Genomic DNA, 21,421 nt, shown 5'->3' with positions numbered 1-21,421 from the left:
ATAAACAACCCCTTTAAAGGGCTAAGGGTGTTTTTCAATGAATAATTCCAAACAAGTAAATAACAAACAAAAAAAAAACCCATAAAGTCATTAATGTTGCATATACAATATGTCACCCTGTAATGTTGCATTCTGATGTGCAGCCGAGTTGAGACACTTGCTGACTTTATAGAAAAGTAAAGAATCTGGCTCAACCGTGAAAATTGGTGCTCAGAAGTCAAAATTTAACCAAGAGAAAGAAAAGAACTTCGGCACTTAAAAGGAAACAGTGGAAAATGTGTTTCTTTTGAAAAAGATTGCTTTTATTAATGGCTGTTCATATGAAAAAAGAAAAGAGAAAAAACAGTTTTTGACATTTCGGCTAATACAATAGCCTTTCTCAATAAACTGTCTATGTATACAGGGTATAATCAAAAACAATTATATACCGTATATATATATATATATATATATATATATATATATATATATAAACAATATATGCATGGAAAACCTCGTCACCGGTTTGACAATTCCATGGTCTGTTATGAGAAAGAAAGCAAGAGACTGCTCTTGAACTCAGTCAATGGTATACATTCAGTGATGGTATCTAGTGAGTGACTGGATGTCTTCTTCACTTTGTCCTTGTATCAGGTGCTTACTAGATACCGTCACTAGATACCATCTCTTGCTATCTTTCTCATAACAGACCACGGAATTGTCAAACTGGTGATGAGGTTTTCCATGCATATATTTTTTTGATTATACCCTGTATACATAGACAGTTTATTGAGAAAGGATATTGTATTAGCCGAAACGTCAACAACTGTTTTATCTCTTTTCTTTTTTCATATGAAGAGCCATTAATAAAAGCAATCTTTTTCAAAAGAAACACATTTTCCACTGTTTCCTTTTGAGTGCCGAAGTTCTTTTCTCTCTCTTGCTGACGTTATAGGTATTTACTAGTGAAATAATTTTATATTAATGAAGCTTCGGATGTCATGCAATTAAATGAAATATTGATTAGATTTTAATATTCTAAAAGCTTTGTACTTCTCTACTGTTGTTCTCAGCACTACATTTTCCTTGCTGTATTGGGTGAGATTGGTATGTTAGATATGTCTTTCAAGTCATTAATTTTTCAACTACCGATCCTTTCTATTGGTCCATGTTATGACTTGAGACTGTAAGACAAAGTAGTTGTTTATATTGCTTAATAAAGAGACTTGTCATTCTGGACTCGCAGTAACTGCTCTGCTGAGCACAGAACTTAGAGTAGTTCACAGACATAAGAGGTGTAGCACATCTTCTAGATTTGATGAATTACCCTATTAGTGCAGTTCACTAACTTGGCACACAGAGGAAGTCTTATATGTCCAATCCAAACATTATTCATGTTAACCTCACCACACATTCTTAATACTGAAAAATGTTCTTCATTTAAGGTCGGTCATGTTTTCAGAAATAGCTAACAAATGGCTTTCTTCTCTTTTTGCAAACTGTCTGTGATTTATCAGTATATTGTCCTGGCTGACTTGAAGGATTTATTTTTAACTATTCAGCTTTGTCTTTTCTATTACTTGATTTTTTTTTAACTAGTTTGTTAAGCCCTTTCCAACATCATCATGTTGCTAACACAAATATCCCTTCAAAATAATGCAAAAATAAATTAAATATAAAACTGAAATGAAATAAAATGGACATGTGGGTAGCATTGACTGAGTGGTTAGCACTGTTGCCATTCAGGGACGAGATCCAAGGTTAGAACCCAACCATAGACAACCACTGCATGAATTTGTATGTTCTGTGTTCTCGACAGTTTTCCCTGGGTGTGAAGGATGCTTCTGGGGTGTGGCGGCTCAAACATATATCCCACTGCTGCCACCAATATGCCACGAACAGCACTCCGCTGCCTCTAGTTGTCAGGACAATACGCAATTAACTTATGATTGATGGACGAGACAATGGTGACATTCACTACTAGGACAATTATTGGAGAACTTACAGTGAGGGTATAGTATATTAACAATATATATATATCTCAATACAGTCACTGCCAAGCTCCACAATAACCCAAGAAAACTGTTAGCTGCCACCACCAATTGCCTATACAGGCCTTTTTAACACCCATTACAGATAACATATGGCTTCAGGGATGCAATTTATAGCGCAAGGGGAACTAAGCTATTAAATGTTATATATTTATTCCGAATAGTAGGCATTGTTTATAAAAAATATACAAAAGATCTTACAAAGGGGAACAGAACACTACAGTATATTCAATTACATAAAATAAAAGTGATAAACCAAAGAAAATTACTAAACCTTGGTCACTGAAATTAAATCACTCAACTATGGAGGGAACAACTCCAATGAAACGTGGAACAATCATACCCAGCAAAGTATCTTCCTGGTATTGAGTTAGAATCTTAATTTGCATTTGCTTTTATTAACACAAGTTACACCCACATACCCCCCTCTGGTGACTCATAACTGCACTGGTCATGGGATGTAACTCAGTCTCTAGCATATTAGAAAATCCCCAACTTTCAAGGTACCTTTGCCTCTGGAGGTCACAGGTGGAAGTTTTTACTGCCATATTTCCTATCATGATTTTACATTTCCATTGATAGGAAATATGATACATGTATTGTCATCCATCTTCCCGATATTAATTTGGTACTTATAGGCAGGCCTAACAGTTATATAAAAAAAAAAAACATTTTGTTGGTGATAATCTTGTACATGTTGATAACAATGACCATGTCAATTCATTCCGTTCTTTAAATTTTTCTGAACAATATGCAACTTTCTGCTTGGAGGAATTGGGTTTAGATTCATGTAATCTCAGGCAGATTCTGTATGAATTGGAACATATGGATGATTTGGTGATTAGGATGTCTGATGAGGGTGGGGTCGTTGTTGTCCTTTTGTGTTCCTCCATAGAGCTGGCTCTCATAGGAATGCTTCATTTCTGCTGATCATTGCCATGCAGCTTCAGAAATTAACAGGTGATCAGACTGCTGATCCATAAAATCCCCGAGGGGAACTAATAAAATAACTAAAAAATGTAAAAAAAAAGTTTATAAAAATATGAAAAATTAAAAAAACTAAAAGTTAAAATCCCCTTCAATTTGCCACATTGAAAATAAAACAGTAAAAAAAAATACATATATTCAGAAATGCCTGATTTATAAAAATATGAAATCAGTTAATCTGATCGGTACACGGTGTGGCAAGAAAAATATTCCAAACGCTAAAATTACGTTTATTTGGTTGCTACAAAAAAATTTTAAATGCAATAACAGCCAATCAAAATGTAGCATTCACACAAAAATAGTATAATTAAAAACGCTAGCTCAAGACGCAAAATGTAAGAGGTCACTGAGCCACAGATCCCAAAAAATGAGAACGCTATGGGTTTCAGAAAATGGCGCCAAAAGCACTACTTTTTTTTTTTTTTTTTTTTTTTTACAAACTTCTGATTTTTTTTAACCCCTTAGATAAAAGTAGAAGTATACATGTTTGGTATCTACGAACTCATACTGACCTGAGGCATCATACTGACATGGTAGTTTGACCATATAGTGAACACATTGAATAAATTATCGCAAAAACAATCATGCAATTGCACTTTTTTGCAATTTCACCACACTTATATTTTTTTTTCCCATTTTCCAGTACACTATAGGGTAAAACTAATGGTTTCATTCAAAAGTACAACTTGTCCCACTGAAAATAAGCCTTCAAATAGCAAGATTGATGAAAAAATAAAAAAGTCATGGCTCTCGGAAGAAGGGGAGCAAAAAAACAGAAAATCGCCTGAAGGTAAAAGGGTTAAAACTGGACAAGTGAAAACAGCATAAAACTTACTGAAAGGGTAAATGGTTTTCTCTAAAAATAGACTTACCGTATTTTTCGGACCATAAGACGCACTTTTTTTCCCCCAAATGTTGGGGGAAAGTTGGGGGTGCGTCTTATGGTCTGACTATAGGGCTGCGGCTGGGAATGAGGGTGCTGCGGGTCATCGGGGGCACGAGCAGGCAGCAGCAGCGCCTGCCGTGACCACGTGGGCCCGCTCATTACATATGCACGCCCATCCTCCCGCCCATCTCTCAGCGCTGAAGCCGGCACTGACAGGTGGGCGGGAGGACGAGCGGGGACGCGCACATAGCAAAGAGCCGGCCGCATGATCACCCCTGGCAATTACAGCCTGGAGTGATCATGTGCGGCTGTATTCACTGCCCCCCGCGCGTCATTACCAGCGCGGGGTGCAGTGAATCGGTACACTCACCCGTCCCCGTGTGTGGAGCCGCCCCCCTGCTGCACGCGATGTCTTCCTGTCTGTGTCGGTCAGCTGATCTGTGCTGAGCTGGTCAGCTGATCGGCACAGACAGGAAGACATCGCGATGCAGCAGGGGAACGGCTCCACACACACAGGTCAGTGGCGCAGAGAGGAAGATGATCGGTGCTGGAGGCAGTGAGGAAAAGTTGAGTATAAACGTTTATTTTTTTCTCTGTGCTATAGGATACAGGCCATATACCAGAATGGTATATGAGCACGATGGGGGCATATAGCAGGATGGGGGTATATGAGCAGGGAGGATGGGGGTATATGAACAGGATGGGGGGTATGTGAACAGGATGGGGGGTATATGAACAGGATGGGGGGTATATGAACAGGATGGGGGTATATGAACAGGATGGGAGTATATGAACAGAATGGGGGTATATGAACAGGATGGGAGTATATGAACAGGATGGGGGTATATGAACAGGATGGGAGTATATGAGCAGGCAGGATGGGGGTATATGAACAGGATGGGGGTATATGAACAGGATGGGAGTATATGAGCAGGCAGGATGGGGGTATATGAACAGGATGGGGGTATATGTACAGGATGGGAGTATATGAGCAGGCAGGATGGGGGTATATGAACAGGATGGGGGTATATGAACAGGATGGGAGTATATGAACAGGATGGATGGGGGAATATGAGCAGGATGGATGGGGGTATACCAATAGGATGGGGGTATATCAATAGGATCGGGGTATATGAACAGGATGGGAGTATATGAGCAGGATGGGGGAATATGAGCAGGATGCTGGTATAGGAGCAGGATGGGGGTTTATAGCAGGATCATATACAAGGCAGGAGGATCATTACCAGGATGGGGTACCTTAGTAGAGAATTTGGGGACATTACCCCCATAACAGTGTCAGCAGCAGATCCTCGCCCCATAACAGTGTGTCATGACCACATTTTTTGCTTAAAGTTTTATTTTCCCATTTTCCTCCTCTAAAACCAGGGTGCGTCTTATAGTCCGGTGCGTCTTATAGTCCGAAAAATACGGTAAATATGTGTCTTGGAAAATTTAATATTGTGAGCCCCACTGGTGACTGGGATAGATGGGTGAAAGCTATATCTTGGCTGTGCTGTGAAATATATAGGCACTTCATAGGCAACAGAAAATAAATAGTGCAGGCTTTGTTGATAAGTCTTGTTTAAAATTGCTTGCAAGCTAGACTTGTGGATAAGCAATGGATTAACCTGGTTCAAACTTTGTCGGCAGCTCATCTCCTGACACCTTTTTATCAATCACCATTTTCACCCACATAAAATTAAAACAGCCTGTACTCTCTTTCGGAGCCAATGCCTGCAAGATGTTATGCCACATAAGCCCTGAAGCAAATTAGCGGCCGCTAATGAGCCACTTAACTCACTCACGAAACTGACATTCGGAAGAAATGAGATGCCTTTTACATCAAAAGGAAGTGAGATTGAAACAGCCTATTAGTGGCCACTGTTTGGCTGTAGGGCTCAAATAACATAACATCACGGATATCCCAGTGTCTGTCGCTGGAACGGCATGAGTATCGAAGTCGAGTACAAATTCATGTTATTTTATTTGGGGACTTATGGTGATTGAGACATTGTTGTCCAACTATACCATGTCTCAAAAAAAAAAGTTTTTTTACTATCTGACAACTCTCTTTTAAACAAGCACCGATCAACTTGTATGGTTGATACATGCCCATATAAACCCACCCTTTCACCTTGCTTAGCCGGCCATATTTTCAGCTAATGTGCTGTCAATGTGCGCAGTGGACAGCACAGTGACCAATCTTAACCTATATACAAGTATGTACTAGATAGTTAGTTCGGCACACAATACTGCATGAAATAGAGTTCAGCTCCTGAATGTCTGTAATGTAAAAGAGCGAGACACTTACACAATTTGTAATTGACTTGATTTTTTACATTGGTCATCTGAATCAGTATTATTTAACACCCTCCTGGCCATAATAATTTCAACAAGTATTTTGTTATTCAGCACAATGAAAGCACTAAATATTCATCAATAAATAAATAAAATAATATAAATAATCATCCAACAAAGTGAAACATTTTGATGTTTGAGATATCTGTCCATCTTAATAAATTTGTCTCTTTTTTAAACTTAACTGCGCTGGAGTACAATACATTACCTTTAGGCACGTCTCTTTACTTGCACCAGAAATTGAAATCCACTCAAGCAGTATGCATGGTTAGATTTGCCCCAATTTCTGTGTTAAGTGGTGGTAAATCTGTTGGTCTGATGGCCACCCGTGCTAATCCCCATCCACATTTTTGAAAAGTCACAAATTATAGTGCAAATTTGTTAAAAATGTCATAACAACGTGGAGAAATGTCTCTTATATGCTGGAAGCCTCTCTATATTACCAATGCTATTCTCTGTGTAGTGTAGTATGGCCATTTTTCCAACATTAACCCAGGAGCTGGTTTTCATCACGATACTGCCAGGCCACATGTTGTTTGTGCTAGGAGGGACTGCTGATAACTCTTTGGCTTTGTGATCTTTTTGGTTTCTATGGTAACAAATGTTGCATCACATGAAAGCCTTATATGTCTAATATATGTTTTCAAAATTTTGTGTTTATTGCTTATGGCAACAGTGTTCTACGCACACAGAAATGGCGGAGTCTAATGCGATATTCACAGCAACTGAGAGTAGAGGAGTGATAAAATTCTTGTTTCTGCAAGGAAAGTCCACGAAGGATATTCATGGGCCACTTCAGCACCAATGATGAGGAACGTCCTGGACGACCGAGAGTGGTTGTTTCGAAGGACGTCAATATTGTGCACAACCTCATACTGGAGAATCAATGAATTTCAGCTAAAGCAATAGCAGACATCATGGGGATTTCCCATGAATGTGTTTGTCATTATCCATGAACATTTGGATATGAGGAAGCTATCTGCAAAGTGGGTCGCCAAAAGTTTGACAATAGATCAGAGAAGCATGAGAGTGAAAACTTCCCAGTCCATTTGTCAGCATTTCCGGACTGATAAGACCTTCCTGGATTGACTGGTCACTATGGATGAGACCTGGATTTATTTGTATGACCCTGAAAACAAGGAGCAGTCAAAAGAATGGAGGCACAGTGTTTCAGGGTGCAAGAAGTTCAGGGTGCAAAAATCAGCCACTAAGGTGATGGTGTCTGTGTTGTGGGATAAGGAGGGCGTGCTGCTAGTGGACTACCTTCAAAATGGTTCCACCTTGAATGCAAGGTATTACATTGAACTTTTCGACCAATTGAAGGTAGCTCAAAAGGTGCAGCAAGCTGTCCAAAGGAATCTTGTTCCTGCACGACAGCGCCTCCGCTCACACTGCACATGCGACCATGGAAAAACTGGCAGTGCTGAGCTTCCAGCTAGTTAACCACCCACCTTATCCACCATATCTAGCTCCCTGCGACTATCATCTGTTTTCAAACCTAAAGAAACACCTCAAGGGTACCAAATTTCACACCATTTCTGATGCAATGGCTGCTACGGATGCCTGGTTTGAGGCACAACTGAAATCCTTCTTGTTGCTAGGCTTACATAACTTGGAATACCGACATAAGAAGTGTGTTGCCATCAGTGGAGAGTATGTGGAAAAAATCTAAAATTTCATCATACTGCCTTGTTCTTTCTGGATAAAGCCAAAGACTTATCAGCAGCCCCCTCGAACTATGGCCTGCAACATCTTTGTAATATAAATAGCAGGGACTAAAACATAACTTTTAATCTAGTAATTCAATAAAATTAGTAATATTAAAGTGCTTGTGCATAGATAGTGCAACGAACAAAAAGCCACATGGTAACAAAAAGGTTTGATCTCACCCAAGCTTCATCCATGGACTGGACTTATACACTGGTCCTTAGAGACAGGGTCAACGGTCGGAAGAGTAGGGTAGACAAGTATGATGAGAAACCCCTGTCGTGCCCCGTGAATAAGCTTCCGCCCTGACAAGGGCAGCACCCAAATAAGATGTCTGCCCCGCAACCAAAAAGGTGTAAATCCTCCCAATATAAATAGCAGGGACTAAAACATAACTTTTAATCTAGTGTACCCTGCAACATCTTTGGACTTGTCTCCCATCAAGCACATCTGGAATGTCATCTAGAATCCATTTGTTAACAGTTCTGAAAGAAGCTTCAAGCAGTAGATCTTGATGATCTGCGTGTCCATGTGCATCTAGCATGGCAGAATATGCTTCATATAAACATTTATAAGTTCGTTGATAGCAGATACAGTCCTTTAAAGGGAACCTTTTTTTTTTGTTTTTATTTATGATAAATCGTCTTAAATGCGTTTTAACCCTAGAACGCATATCTGGGGCCTCGCAGACCTGCTAGGTTACTTGTTTTCTATGGTAGAGTTCTATGGTTGCGCGTTCTAGGGGTAAAGGATTGAATGTGCATCACTAGCATGGTTAAAAAAAATATATAATTCCATGTATTTATCTTAAAAAAGACTTAGGTGAATGCATAAATACCTTGGGTTTCAGTAATAGGGGTGGTGCTTTTGCTTGGATCAGTCTCAAGTTCAGGCATGATTCTTTTTTTTTTTTTTTAACTTAGTCACGCCCCCAGCATTGTAATTGATTACACCACAATTCCTTCAGTATCACATCTTTGCTGAGCTACGCCCAATATGGTCACATGAGCATGACATCAGTACAGGTCCTTCACCACTATTTCTCCAATGTTGAGCTCCAGAGCTCAGCAGAAGAGTAGTAGTTGTGCAGGACATGTTGCTGATGGCATGCTTATGTGACCGTAATGGGCGGAGATCAGCAGAGGAGTAATGTTGAAGGACCTGTGTTGTAATCGGTTACAATGCGGGGAACGTGACGAAGTTCAAAAAAGAAACATGCCTAAATTTGAGTGACAGTAACTGATTCCAGGAAAAGCAATACTTCACTGAAATCTATGGTATGTACTGCATTCACCTAAGCATCTAAAGTCTTTTTCTAAGATAAATACGTGGAATTTTTTTTAACCCCTTCACCCCCGAGCCCGTTTTCACCTTAATGACGGCCATTTTTTGCAATTCTGACCTGTCACTTTTACAGGTTATAACTCTGGAATGCTTCAATGGATCCTGGTGATTCTGAGATTTGGGGTTTTTTCGTGACATTTTTTACTGTATGATAGTTGTAAATTTTGGCTGATATTTTTTGCGTTTTTTTGTCAAAAAATCAAAAATGTGGCAAATTTTGCAACGTTTGCAATTTTCAAACTTTGAATTTTTATGCTCTATGAGAGTTATGTCATAAAATGTCTACTTTACATCAGTGCAAGTGCAGCGAGAGTTATGTCACACAACATGTTTATTTTACATCAGCGCAATTTTTGAAACATAATTTTTTTTGTTGGGAAGTTAGAAGGGTTCAATGTTTGTTAGCAATATCTGATTTTTCTAACAAAATCAGAAACCACATCATATTTGAAGTGACTTTGTGAGGCTTAGGTGATAGAAAATGCCCCAAAAAAAGACACCATTCTAAAAACTGCACCCCTCACGCTGCTCAAAGCCACATTCAAGAAGTTTATTAACCCTTTAGGTGCTTCACAGGGGCCAAAGCAATGTGGAAGGAAAAAAATGAAAATTTTACTTTTTCCCACAAAAATGTTAAGTTAGCCATAATATTTTGCATTTTCACAAGGGTAGTAAGAGAAAATGCACCATAACATTTGTTGTGAAATTTCTGTGGTGGAAAGCTACTATATGGGCGCACAGCAGGGTTCGGAAGGGAAGGAGCGCCATTTGAATTTTTGAAACTAAATTAGCAGACGCCATGATGTTTGGAGAGGACCTGAGATGCCAAAACAGTAGAGCTACCCCACAAGTGACTCCATTTTGGAAACTACATCCCTCAAGGAATATATCTAGATGGTTGGTGAGCACAATGAACCCATAGGTGCTTCAAAGAAGTTTAGAAGGTTGAGCCATGAAAATAAAAAAAATACATTTTTACCACAAAATTGTTACTTCAGCCAGATTAGGTTTTTTTTCACAAGTGTAACAAGAGAAAATGCACCATGCAATTTACTGTACAATTTCTCCTGAGTATGTGTGGTTGATATCAACTGTTTGGGCACAAGGAAAGGCATGGAAGTGAAGGAGTGCCATTTCAATTTTTGAATGCTAAAATAGTTGCAATCGTTAGCGTTCGCCATGTCACATTTGAAGAGCCCCTGAAGTGCTTAAACTGGAGAGCTCCCCCACAATTGACTCCATTTTAGAAACTAGACCACTCAAGGAATTTATTTAGATGGTTGGTGAGCACCTTGAACCCCCAGGTGCTTCACAGAAGTTTATTAAGTTGAGCTGTAAAAATACATTTTTACCACAAAATTGTTACTTCAGCTAGATAGCTTTTTTTCGCAAGGGTAACAGGAGAAAATGCACCATACAATGTATTGTGCAATTTCTCCTGAGTACACAGATACCTAATATGTGGTGGAAATCAACTGTTTGGGCGCACAGCAGGGCTTAGAAGGGAAAGAGCGCCATTTGACTGCAAAATTGGCTGGAATCATAAGCAGACACCATGTCGCATTTGGAGAGCCCCTGATGTGCCTAAACAGTGGATCCCCCCCCACAAGTGACCCCATTTAGGAAACTAAACCTCCCAAGGAATTTATCTAGATGGTTGGTAAGCACCTAGAACTCCCAGGCACTTCACGGAATTTTACAATGTTGAGCTGTGAAAATGAAAATGACATCTTTAACCTCAAAATGTTGCTTTAACCACAATTTTTTCAAATTCTTTAGGGTAACAGGAGATGATGGACCTGATAATTTGGTGTACAATTTCTCCTCAGTATGCCAGTACCCCATATGGAAAACTACTTTGGAGATACAGTGCAAAGTGAAGAAGGGGGAGCGCTATATTGGAGTGCAGATTTAGTTGGAATGGTTTGCAAGTGCCATTTCACATTTAGTAGAGTCCATGAAGTGCCAGAACAGCAGAAACCCCCACAAGTGACCCTGTTTTACAAACTGCACCCCTCAATTCATTCTTATATGGGTGCAGTGAGCATATTGACAATACAAGTGTGTCACAAAATGTTATACTATTAAGCTGTGAACAAAATATAATTACATTTTTACCAATAAAATGTTGTTTTACCCCAGATTTCCAATTTTCACACTGGGAATAGTTAAAATAAAAAGGTCCCATAATGTGTTACACAATTTCTACTGACCATGGCAATACCCCACATGTGACTGTACAGTACTTGTTTGTTGCACCACAGGGTTCAGGAGGGAAGAAGCGCAATTTGATTTTTGGAACACAGATTTTCCTCAGATAGTTTGTGGACTCAATTTGCAGAGTTCCTAAGGTGCAGAACAGACTAAATACCCTCAAGTGACCACATTTTGGAAATTACACCCCCCTGGGAATTTATCTATGGGTTTAGTAACGATTTAGTCTCTGGAAAACATCCATGGTGTTAAGCGCAGTGAATGTTGCAGAATTAAAAGTTGCAATTATGTCCTTGTTGTCCCTATTACATTACATACATTACATTGTGCTCAGCTCGTGCTTCTGGAAACCAGCACCCTATACATTTAAGTGGGCTCTCCTCACTACAATGCCAAACATATGGATGCTAACTGTGGTTTAGGCACATTGTGGGGCTCAGAAGAGATTTGGGCATTTGAATTTGGGAGCGCAGATTTATCTGTATTTGTTTTTTTTTGGGGGGGGGAGCCATAGCGTTTTTCAAGAGCCTTTGTGTTACCAGTAATGTGGAAGCCCCCTATATTTATACTGTTTATACTATATACTGTTCATGAACCTGAGTGTGGACTTGTGTTTTTTTGGGTTGAGTTGAATGCTATGTGGTGCGATTTTGGTACAGAACATTTTGGATCAGTCCACATACAGTTATGTCCAGAAATATTTGGACAGTGACACAATTTTTGCGAGTTGGGCTCTGCATGCCACCACATTGGATTTGAAATGAAATCTCTACAACAGAATTCAAGTGCAGATTCTAACGTTTAATTTGAAGGTTTGAACAAAAATATATGATAGAAATTGTAGGAATTGTACACATTTCTTTACAAACACTCCACATTTTAGGAGGTCAAAAGTAATTGGACAAATAAACCAAACCCAAACAAAATATTTTTATTTTCAATATTTTGTTGCGAATCCTTTGGAGGCAATCACTGCCTTAAGTCTGGAATCCATGGACATCACCAAATGCTGGGTTTCCTCCTTCTTAATGCTTTGCCAGGCCTTTACAGCCGCAGCCTTCAGGTCTTGCTTGTTTGTGGGTCTTTCCGTCTTAAGTCTGGATTTGAGCAAGTGAAATGCATGCTCAATTGGGTTAAGATCTGGTGATTGACTTGGCCATTGCAGAAGGTTCCACTTTTTTGCACTCATGAACTCCTGGGTAGCTTTGGCTGTATGTTTGGGGTCATTGTCCATCTGTACTATGAAGAGCCGTACGATCAACTTTGCGGCATTTGGCTGAATCTGGGCTGAAAGTATATCCCGGTACACTTCAGAATTCATCCGGCTACTCTTGTCTGCTGTTATGTCATCAATAAACACAAGTGACCCAGTGCCATTGAAAGCCATGCATGCCCATGCCATCACGTTGCCTCCACCATGTTTTACAGAGGATGTGGTGTGCCTTGCATCATGTGCCGTTCCCTTTCTTCTCCAAACTTTTTTCTTCCCTTCATTCTGGTACAGGTTGATCTTTGTCTCATCTGTCCATAGAATACTTTTCCAGAACTGAGCTGGCTTCATGAGGTGTTTTTCAGCAAATTTAACTCTGGCCTGTCTATTTTTGCAATTGATGAATGGTTTGCATCTAGATGTGAACCCTTTGTATTTACTTTCATGGAGTCTTCTCTTTACTGTTGACTCAGAGACAGATACACCTACTTCACTGAGAGCGTTCTGGACTTCAGTTGATGTTGTCAACGGGTTCTTCTTCACCAAAGAAAGTATGCGGCGATCATCCACCACTGTTGTCATCCGTGGACGCCCAGGCCTTTTTGCATTCCCAAGCTCACCAGTCAATTCCTTTTTCTCAGAATGTACCCGACTGTTGATTTTGCTACTCCAAGCATGTCTGCTATCTCTCTGATGGATTTTTTCTTTTTTTTCAGCCTCAGGATGTTCTGCTTCACCTCAATTGAGAGTTCCTTAGACCGCATGTTGTCTGGTCACAGCAACAGCTTCCAAATGCAAAACCACACACCTGTAATCAACCCCAGACCTTTTAACTACTTCATTGATTACAGGTTAACAAGGGAGACGCCTTCAGAGTTAATTGCAGCCCTTAGAGTCCCTTGTCCAATTACTTTTGGTCCCTTGAAAAAGAGGAGGCTATGCATTACAGAGCTATGATTCCTAAGCCCTTTCTCCGATTTGGATGTGAAAACTCATATTGCAGCTGGGAGTGTGCACTTTCAGCCCATATTATATATATAATTGTATTTCTGAACATGTTTTTGTAAACAGCTAAAATAACAAAACTTGTGTCACTGTCCAAATATTTCTGGACCTAACTGTATATCCTGTGCTGTATGCTGAGCACTTAGATCAGGGTTTCCATCTACATCTCTGAAATACATGATTCAGGTGAAACCCATGACAGATACATTCACTAATGAGGCAGCAGAGTTACTCCGGACTGTTTGGCCTCTGTTCAGCTGTGTCCATCTTTTCAAAGGTGAACAAACTGTTGATGACTTTTGTGCAGTCATAAAGAAGCGCGTAAAAAGATGGATACTGCCAGACCACAGGCCAAACGTGAGTTCAAAGGGACTCCTTCTGCCTCATTACAGTGAATTTTCATTTGGGATTTTATTCTGAATCGCATTTTTCAGAGATTTAGGGTATGTGCTCACGATTCGCACATGCTGTGTCCTGAATGCAGCGTGTCTTCTCCTGCGGAAACACAAGTATTCTCCGCAGGAGACCATAGCTGCCTTGTGCTGACGATCAGGGTTTGGGGCGCTGCGGGCCTTTTGCTCAGTTTTCCCCATGGAGAACACTCGCATCTCCGCAAGTATAAACTGACAGGATGGGAAGCCACTTTGCATGTCAGTTTACGCTGTGGAGAAAAGAAGCACATTGGGCATGGGATTTCTATATATCCACTGTGCTAGTAGTGCACAATGCAGCATTTTGGACCCAGCGAAATCATGCAAATCGTCCAAAAGGCTATTTCTGATCGTAGACACGCACCCTTACACGTAACCCCCAGTGTAAGCGCTCAGCATAGAACACAGGGTAAATATGAGCCTTTGGAAGGTGGAATACACAAATCAATATCAGTTGAAGAATTAGTTTTATTTATTTTTTCACCGTTCTCCATACAGTATAAGTGATTAGTCGGTTTTATCTCTCTGGTCAATACGATTACAGCAAAACTGGGGGGGGGGGGGTAGGTTTGGCGACCATCACACTAAAAACGCTTTTCTTTATTTTGTTTTTGTTAAAAAAAAAAAAGGCTTTTTGCATCACCAGGTTTTGAAGGCTATAGCTTTTATATTTTTCTGCCAGTAGTGTCATGTGAGACCTTGATTTTTGCGGGATCAGTTGGAGTTTTTATTGCATTGCCACCATTTTGGGCCACATAATCATTTTTAATCGCTTTCTATTCTGATTTTTGTTAGGCAGAATCAAGAAGAAACAGCAATTCAGGTTCAGTATTTTTTTTTTTTAACGCCATTTACTGTTCCGTAAAAATAAGACCACTTTACTATTATTCAGGTCAGTATGATTACAGCGATACCAAATTTATATAGTTTTGGGATTTTTTTTTGTCGGTTTTATGATATAAAAACTATTTTATAGGGAACAAAGTTTTTGCAGTATTGAGAGCTATAACCTTTTTAATTTTGGCTGATAGAGCTTTATGGTAGCGTATATTTTGCGGTACAAATTGTCAATTTCAGTGGTACATTTTTATTTATATTCGACTTTTTAATCGCCTTCTATTGTCAGCTGTGTGATAAAAAGACACAGTTTTTGCTATTTTTTATTTATTTTTTTTACCGTGTTCACAGTAGGGGTTAACTAGTGTGAACGTTTTATAGCTCGGGTTGTTACAAACGTGGCAATACCAAATATGTGTAGGGATTTTTTAGTTTTTTTATATAAATTTACATATTTATTTGAATTTTTTTTGTTCATTATTTTAAGATTCTTTTTTTTATATTTTTAACAATTTTTAAAACTTTTTTTTTTTTTTTACTTAGTTCCTTTATGGGATATTACCTTTTAGCACTTTGATCATCCGCAGCATTGACAGTTTGCCTCTTACACCATGCATCTGGCATGGTCTGTGTTAAGCGATCCGTAGCTCAGTAGCCCTGGGGTCGTCATGGTGATGACTCCGAGTTACCATGGCAGCGATCAGGTCCCTGTGATTGCATTACAGGGACCCAATCACCAGGGACATGTAAGCGATTCCTGTACCTGCCTTCTGAATGCTTTGATCACAGCATTTAGGGGGTTAATCTGTCCAAAGCATTGCAGGCACTACTACTGGCAGTGAGCGCCGGGTCCTGGCTATAACATCAGCTGGTGACCCAGCGGTGGTACAGCGGAGGAACCCCCGCAATTGCCACAACATATCTATACGTCATTAGTCGGGAACAGACCAACTTCTATGACATATAGATGCAAGGGTAGTGAAGGGGTTAAACCATGTTACTGATGCACATTAGATATTTTAAAGCACATTGGGGGTTATTTAATATAAAAAAGAAGACATATAACAAGTTCCCTTTAAGTGTGTGTGTTTCTGCCGTAGTCATTCATACTCAATACTAGATACATTGAGATGTTTTGGAAATTTTGTTTGTTTTTTTATCATTTACATATCATTCCAATATCTGTTGATCTTGCGATTTCCAAAAGTTTATTAATTTTCTTTCCTGGTGTTGCAATTTTAAAGTTCAGGAGTGTATGAAATGCTTTTTGCTTTTTTAGAAGAATGAGCCTACATTTTTATCTTGTTATTTGTGGTGGCTTGAGGTATGGAGAAAGTGTATGTACAGGAAACATTTGGCTCATAGATGGTCAGATAAACAATTTCCTTTTTCCTATTAAAGGTGATAGGAAGAGGAAGAAATAAGATTTGGAAGCCAGCAATGTTAAGCACAGCAAATAAAAAGACAATAATACTAAAACGGATTCAGTGTCCTTTACCAATTCCTGTACAGTGCTTTAATATGGCATTATTTTACATTGTGCGTTTTAGAAAAGGTGTTTTTGATTGCATGAAATAACATTTTGGTTTTCTTTTATCAGATCTGTAGGCTGCATCGTCATCTATCGGCAGGAGATCACTATCAGAACTTGTTCTCTAGTATTCCAGCCTTCTTCATCTCTCCAAACAGCCAGCCTCCTTGGGACAAACTTTCTCAAGCAGTACAGCTGTGTGGCGGTAAGGTGTGCAAAGCACTACGCCAAGCCAAGATTTGCATTGGGATGTTTGCTGGAAAGAAATCCCCGGAATTGGAGATTGTCTCCGAAAAATGGCTGCTAGGTAAGTGGAGAACTATAATTATTGAAGTGTATATGTGGTCCAATATTAATCTACAGGTTGACTGTAAAATGCCAAAGCACACAAACACAATATTTATAGGTTATATATATTGTAAGATTGTACATACCCGTCTGTTAAAGTAAGAAAAACACATAATGGTCACTGAAATAACATGAAAATGACAAAAGTAAATTTTAATGTAAATGTACTGCATATCAGCTAATGAAAATCAGATATTGCTTTTGAAATGTAGTTCAACGGAAAATTAAAAAACAAACTAAAATCCCTTAATATTTTGTTGCAGGACATTTTGAGGTAATGTCTGCAAACAAACAAATTCTGTAACTCTTAATGAGAGTTCTCACCTGTTCAAGGGTATTTTGGTCCACTTATTGCAAACTGCTCCATGTGTCTCAAGTATTAAAGGGAACCTGTCACCTGATTTTTACCTATTAAACTAAAAGAATCACCTTCTACAGCTCCTGGGCTGCATTTTATGAAGGTGCACCTTGGCCCTGATTCCCCTTCCAGACCCCAAAAATAACTTTATAAAACTTGGCCGTTAGGTATGCTAAATACCTTGGTTGTACATTTTATAATACATTTTTGGGGGAGTTTTTATCTCCTCTTCTTGTTGCTATTTTTGATATTTATCAGTGTAGGGACCCGCAAGCGTGAGGATCCGTGATGAGGATTGTGGGCTTACGTATATTGGCCAATTTACAAACCAACACCTCACATATATTTTATATGTATTTTTTGCACTTTGATTATGCGGGGTGCAGCCGGGCCTCTTAATACGGCCGTGCATAGTGGAATTTCTGTCCCTTACGTGCTGCAGTGAGTAGTGTCCGAGTAACCCGCCTAATCTAATAGTAAGGGCGTGGTAATAGGTTGCTGGCTGGACACAATGCGCATACAAGTGTGAACAGTGCCCTATGCGCGCCACTAGTGTGTAATTTACCTTGCACCTGTGAAGTGTCCATCATGTTGAGAGGCTTGTCTGCATCCTGTTTGTGCATTAGATATGTTGGCCTGGGCTAACTGGACTGGTTGCCCTTTTTTGTTGTGAGTACATTTTATAATACATTTTTGGGGGAGTTTTTATCTCCTTCTTGTTGCTATTTTTGATATTTATCAGTGTAGGGACCCGCAAGCGTGAGGATCCGTGATGAGGATTGTGGGCTTACGTATATTGGCCAATTTACAAACCAATACCTCACATATATTTTATATGTATTTTTTGCACTTTGATTATGCGGGGTGCAGCCGGGCCTCTTAATACGGCCGTGAATAGTGGAATTTCTGTCCCTTACGTGCTGCAGTGAGTAGTGTCCAAGTAACCCGCCTAATCTAATAGTAAGGGCGTGGTAATAGGTTGCTGGCTGGACACCATGCGCATACAAGTGTGAACAGTGCCCTATGCGCGCCACTAATGTGCAATTTACGTTGCACCTGTGAAGTGTCCATCATGTTGAGAGGCTTGTCTGCATCCTGTTTGTGCATTAGATATGTTGGCCTGGGCTAACTGGACTGGTTGCCCTTTTTTGCTGTGAGTACATTTTATAATACATTTTTGGGGGAGTTTTTATCTCCTCTTCTTGTTGCTATTTTTAAATACCTTGGTTGGCCAGATGGGCGGGCTCATTTTCTGCTCCTTTATCCCGATCCTGCCCCTGATCGCCGTCCTCCTTCCTTGATTGATGGGATGACGCTCTCCGTCATCCTCCTTGTCGCATTTTCAAATCTCGCGCCTGTGCAGTTATGTCTGCTCGCGCAGACGCAGTTTGCTTTGCCATATCGCGGCCAGAGCAGAAAACATAGCTGCCCTCGTTCACGCTGGTGGGATAAATGTGCAGCGCGAGATTATGGGCGGGTACGAGCATGGCACTGGTGAGGTCATGCACAGCACTGACCTCACCAGCACCATTCTCATACCCGCCCATAATCTCATGCCTGCTCATTTAGCTCACCGGCGCGCGCTAGGACAGCTATGTTTTCTGCGCTGGCTGCGATATGGCAGAGCGAACTGCGCCTCTGCGAGCAGACCTAACTGTACAGGCGCGAGATTTGAAAATGTGACGAGCAGGATGACGGAGGGCGTCATCCCATCAATCAAGGAAGGAGGACAGTAATCAGCGGCAGGAGGGGGATAAAGGAGCAGAAAATGAGCCCGCCCATCTGGCCAACCAAGGTAATTAGCATACCTAACGGCCAAGTTTTATAAAGTTATTTTTGGGGTCTGGAAGGGGAGTCTGGGCCAAGGGGCACCTTCATAGAATGCAGCCCAGGAGCTACAGAAGATGGTTCTTTTAGTTTAATAGGTAAAAATCTGGTGACAGGTTCCCTTTAAGGATGCCTTCCCCAGACTTCATGTTAAAGCTCCTTCCACAGATTTTCAATTGATTTTAGATCAGGGCTTCTAGAACGCCATTTCAGAATAGTCCAATGATTTGCTCTTAGCCATTCTTGGATGTGTTTAGCTGTGTGTTTTTGGCAATTATCTCGTTTAAAGGACCTATGAGCTGTGACTCAAACCAAGGTTTCTCAAAGTGGTCAGCACATTTTGCTCCAGGATGCCTGGTTAGTCTTTAGATTTCATTGTAGTCTTGAAAGTTCATAGTACCCTACACAGATTCAAGACTCCTTGTGCTAGATACAGCAAAGCAGCCCCAAAACATAACCAATCTCCTCCATGCTTCATAGTAGGCACAATGTTCTTTGATTTGTATGCTTCATTTTTGCATCAGTGAACATAGCGCTCCAGTCCATAAAGCTCCAGCTTGGTTACATCTGTCCAAAGGACAGTCTCTCAAAAGCTCTATGGCCTGTTATTTGTATTTTGGCTATTTTCAGTCTTGCTTTTTTGGGGGGATTTGGTTTCAATAGTGGTTTGATGTCTTCCATAAAGTACACTTAGGCAAAGACCTTGACGGAAGTAAGGGTACCTTCACACTTTAGCGATGCAGCAGCGATCCGACCAGCGATCTGACCTGGTCAGGATCGCTGCTGCATCGCTACATGGTCGCTGGTGAGCTGTCAAACAGGCAGATTTCACCAGCGACCAGTGACCAGCCCCCAGCCAGCAGCGACGTACAAGCAACGCTGCACTTGCACGGAGCCGGCGTCTGGAAGCTGCGGACACTGGTAACTAAGGTAAACATCGGGTATGGTTACCCGATGTTTACCTTAGTTACCAGCTCACACCGCTTAACTTAGCGTGTGCAGGGAGCAGGAGCCGGCACTGGCAGCGTGAGAGCTGCGGAGGCTGGTAACGAAGGTAAATATCGGATAACCACCTTGGTTACCCGATGTTTACCTTGGTTACAGCTTACCGCAGGCTGTCACATGCCGGCTCCTGCTCCCTTCACATTCAGGATTGTTGCTCTCTCGCTGTCACACACAGCGATGTGTGCTTATCAGCGGGAGAGCAACAATAAAAAAACGAACCAGGGCTGTGTGTAACGAGCAGCGATCTCACAGCAGGGGCCAGATCGCTGCTCAGTGTCACACACAGCGAGATCGCTAATGAGGTCACAAAAAACGTGACTCAGCAGCGATCTCAGTAGCGATCTCACTGTGTGTGAAGTACCCCTTAGGTTCGGACGCTGATTTATCTTGGCCATGGAGTTTGCCTCTAATCTCTTTGGCAGTTGTTCCAGGGTCTTTAGTTTCCATTCGTAATATCCAACTCTTCAATTTGTCATGAATATTTCTCTTGCAACAACATCCATGGAGGCTGGCTGCAGTCTCATAGACCTTAAACCTCTGTGTAATATATGCAACTGTAGTAACAGGAGCATCAAGCTGTTTGGTGATGGTCTTATCATCTTTACCTTTAATATGTTTGTCATTTCTAATTTGCTGAGGCAACTCTTTTATTAGTTTTCTTTGGTCCATGTTCAGTGTGGTACACACCATGATAACAAACAGCACAGCAACTACTTTTCACCCATTGAACAGGCAGAATGACTGAGTACAAGTTTGTAGGCACCTATAATTACAGGATACACCTTAGTTTAAAATGCCCCTATCGTCAAATTATTTTCAATCTTTTCTAGGCCATTTTAATTTAGTTTCTTTTTGTTTCTTTGTTTTTAAATTCTGTTGAATGATAATTGAAAAGCAATGTTTTGTTTTTTATTAGTTGACTTTCAGGAAATTTAAATTAAAAATTACTTTTCAGTTTCAGGTTATTTTAGTGACCATGGTGCATTTTTCCTAATTTAACAGAAAGCTATCAACAGTTTTGGCCATATGTGTTTTTGAATGTGAGTTTAGATGCTCTCTATTGATGTTTAGATTTAAACCTTGATGACTTTCCCAGAAAAGCAACACAATATAGCCTAATGCATATGTGGCGCCCCTGAGGCTCCAGTCGCCACAAAGTATTGCACCTTATTTAAGGAGCGATATTCGCCTCGGGTAAGGAGGGGGTTAATCACCGGTATTCCACATTCACATTTTACATACAGCTTAGGAGCCTTCTCACAGGGGGAATTGGCTCAGGGTAGGCAGAGTGCGGTGGCAATCACAAAGCATGGTACTTCCCAGGTCAATGAAGCCAGCCACCT

General features: G+C 40.4%; 1 protein-coding gene across 1 annotated transcript in view; it reads left to right on the top strand.

Annotated features, from left to right (window-relative positions):
* Positions 1-21,421, top strand: part of MCPH1 (microcephalin 1) — a 482,323-nt gene that overhangs the window by 428,907 nt on the left and 31,995 nt on the right. Inside the window, exon 13 of the mRNA XM_075340313.1 lies at positions 16,610-16,847. Within this exon, the coding sequence (XP_075196428.1) occupies positions 16,610-16,847 (238 nt within the window). The remainder of the gene's footprint in view (positions 1-16,609; positions 16,848-21,421) is intronic.

This window comes from Anomaloglossus baeobatrachus, chromosome 3 (genome assembly GCF_048569485.1).
Source record: "Anomaloglossus baeobatrachus isolate aAnoBae1 chromosome 3, aAnoBae1.hap1, whole genome shotgun sequence".
NCBI classification, from domain to species: Eukaryota; Metazoa; Chordata; class Amphibia; order Anura; family Aromobatidae; genus Anomaloglossus; species Anomaloglossus baeobatrachus.
The sequence above is the reverse complement of the archived record's forward strand: the minus strand, read 5'-3'. Positions and strand labels throughout refer to the sequence as shown.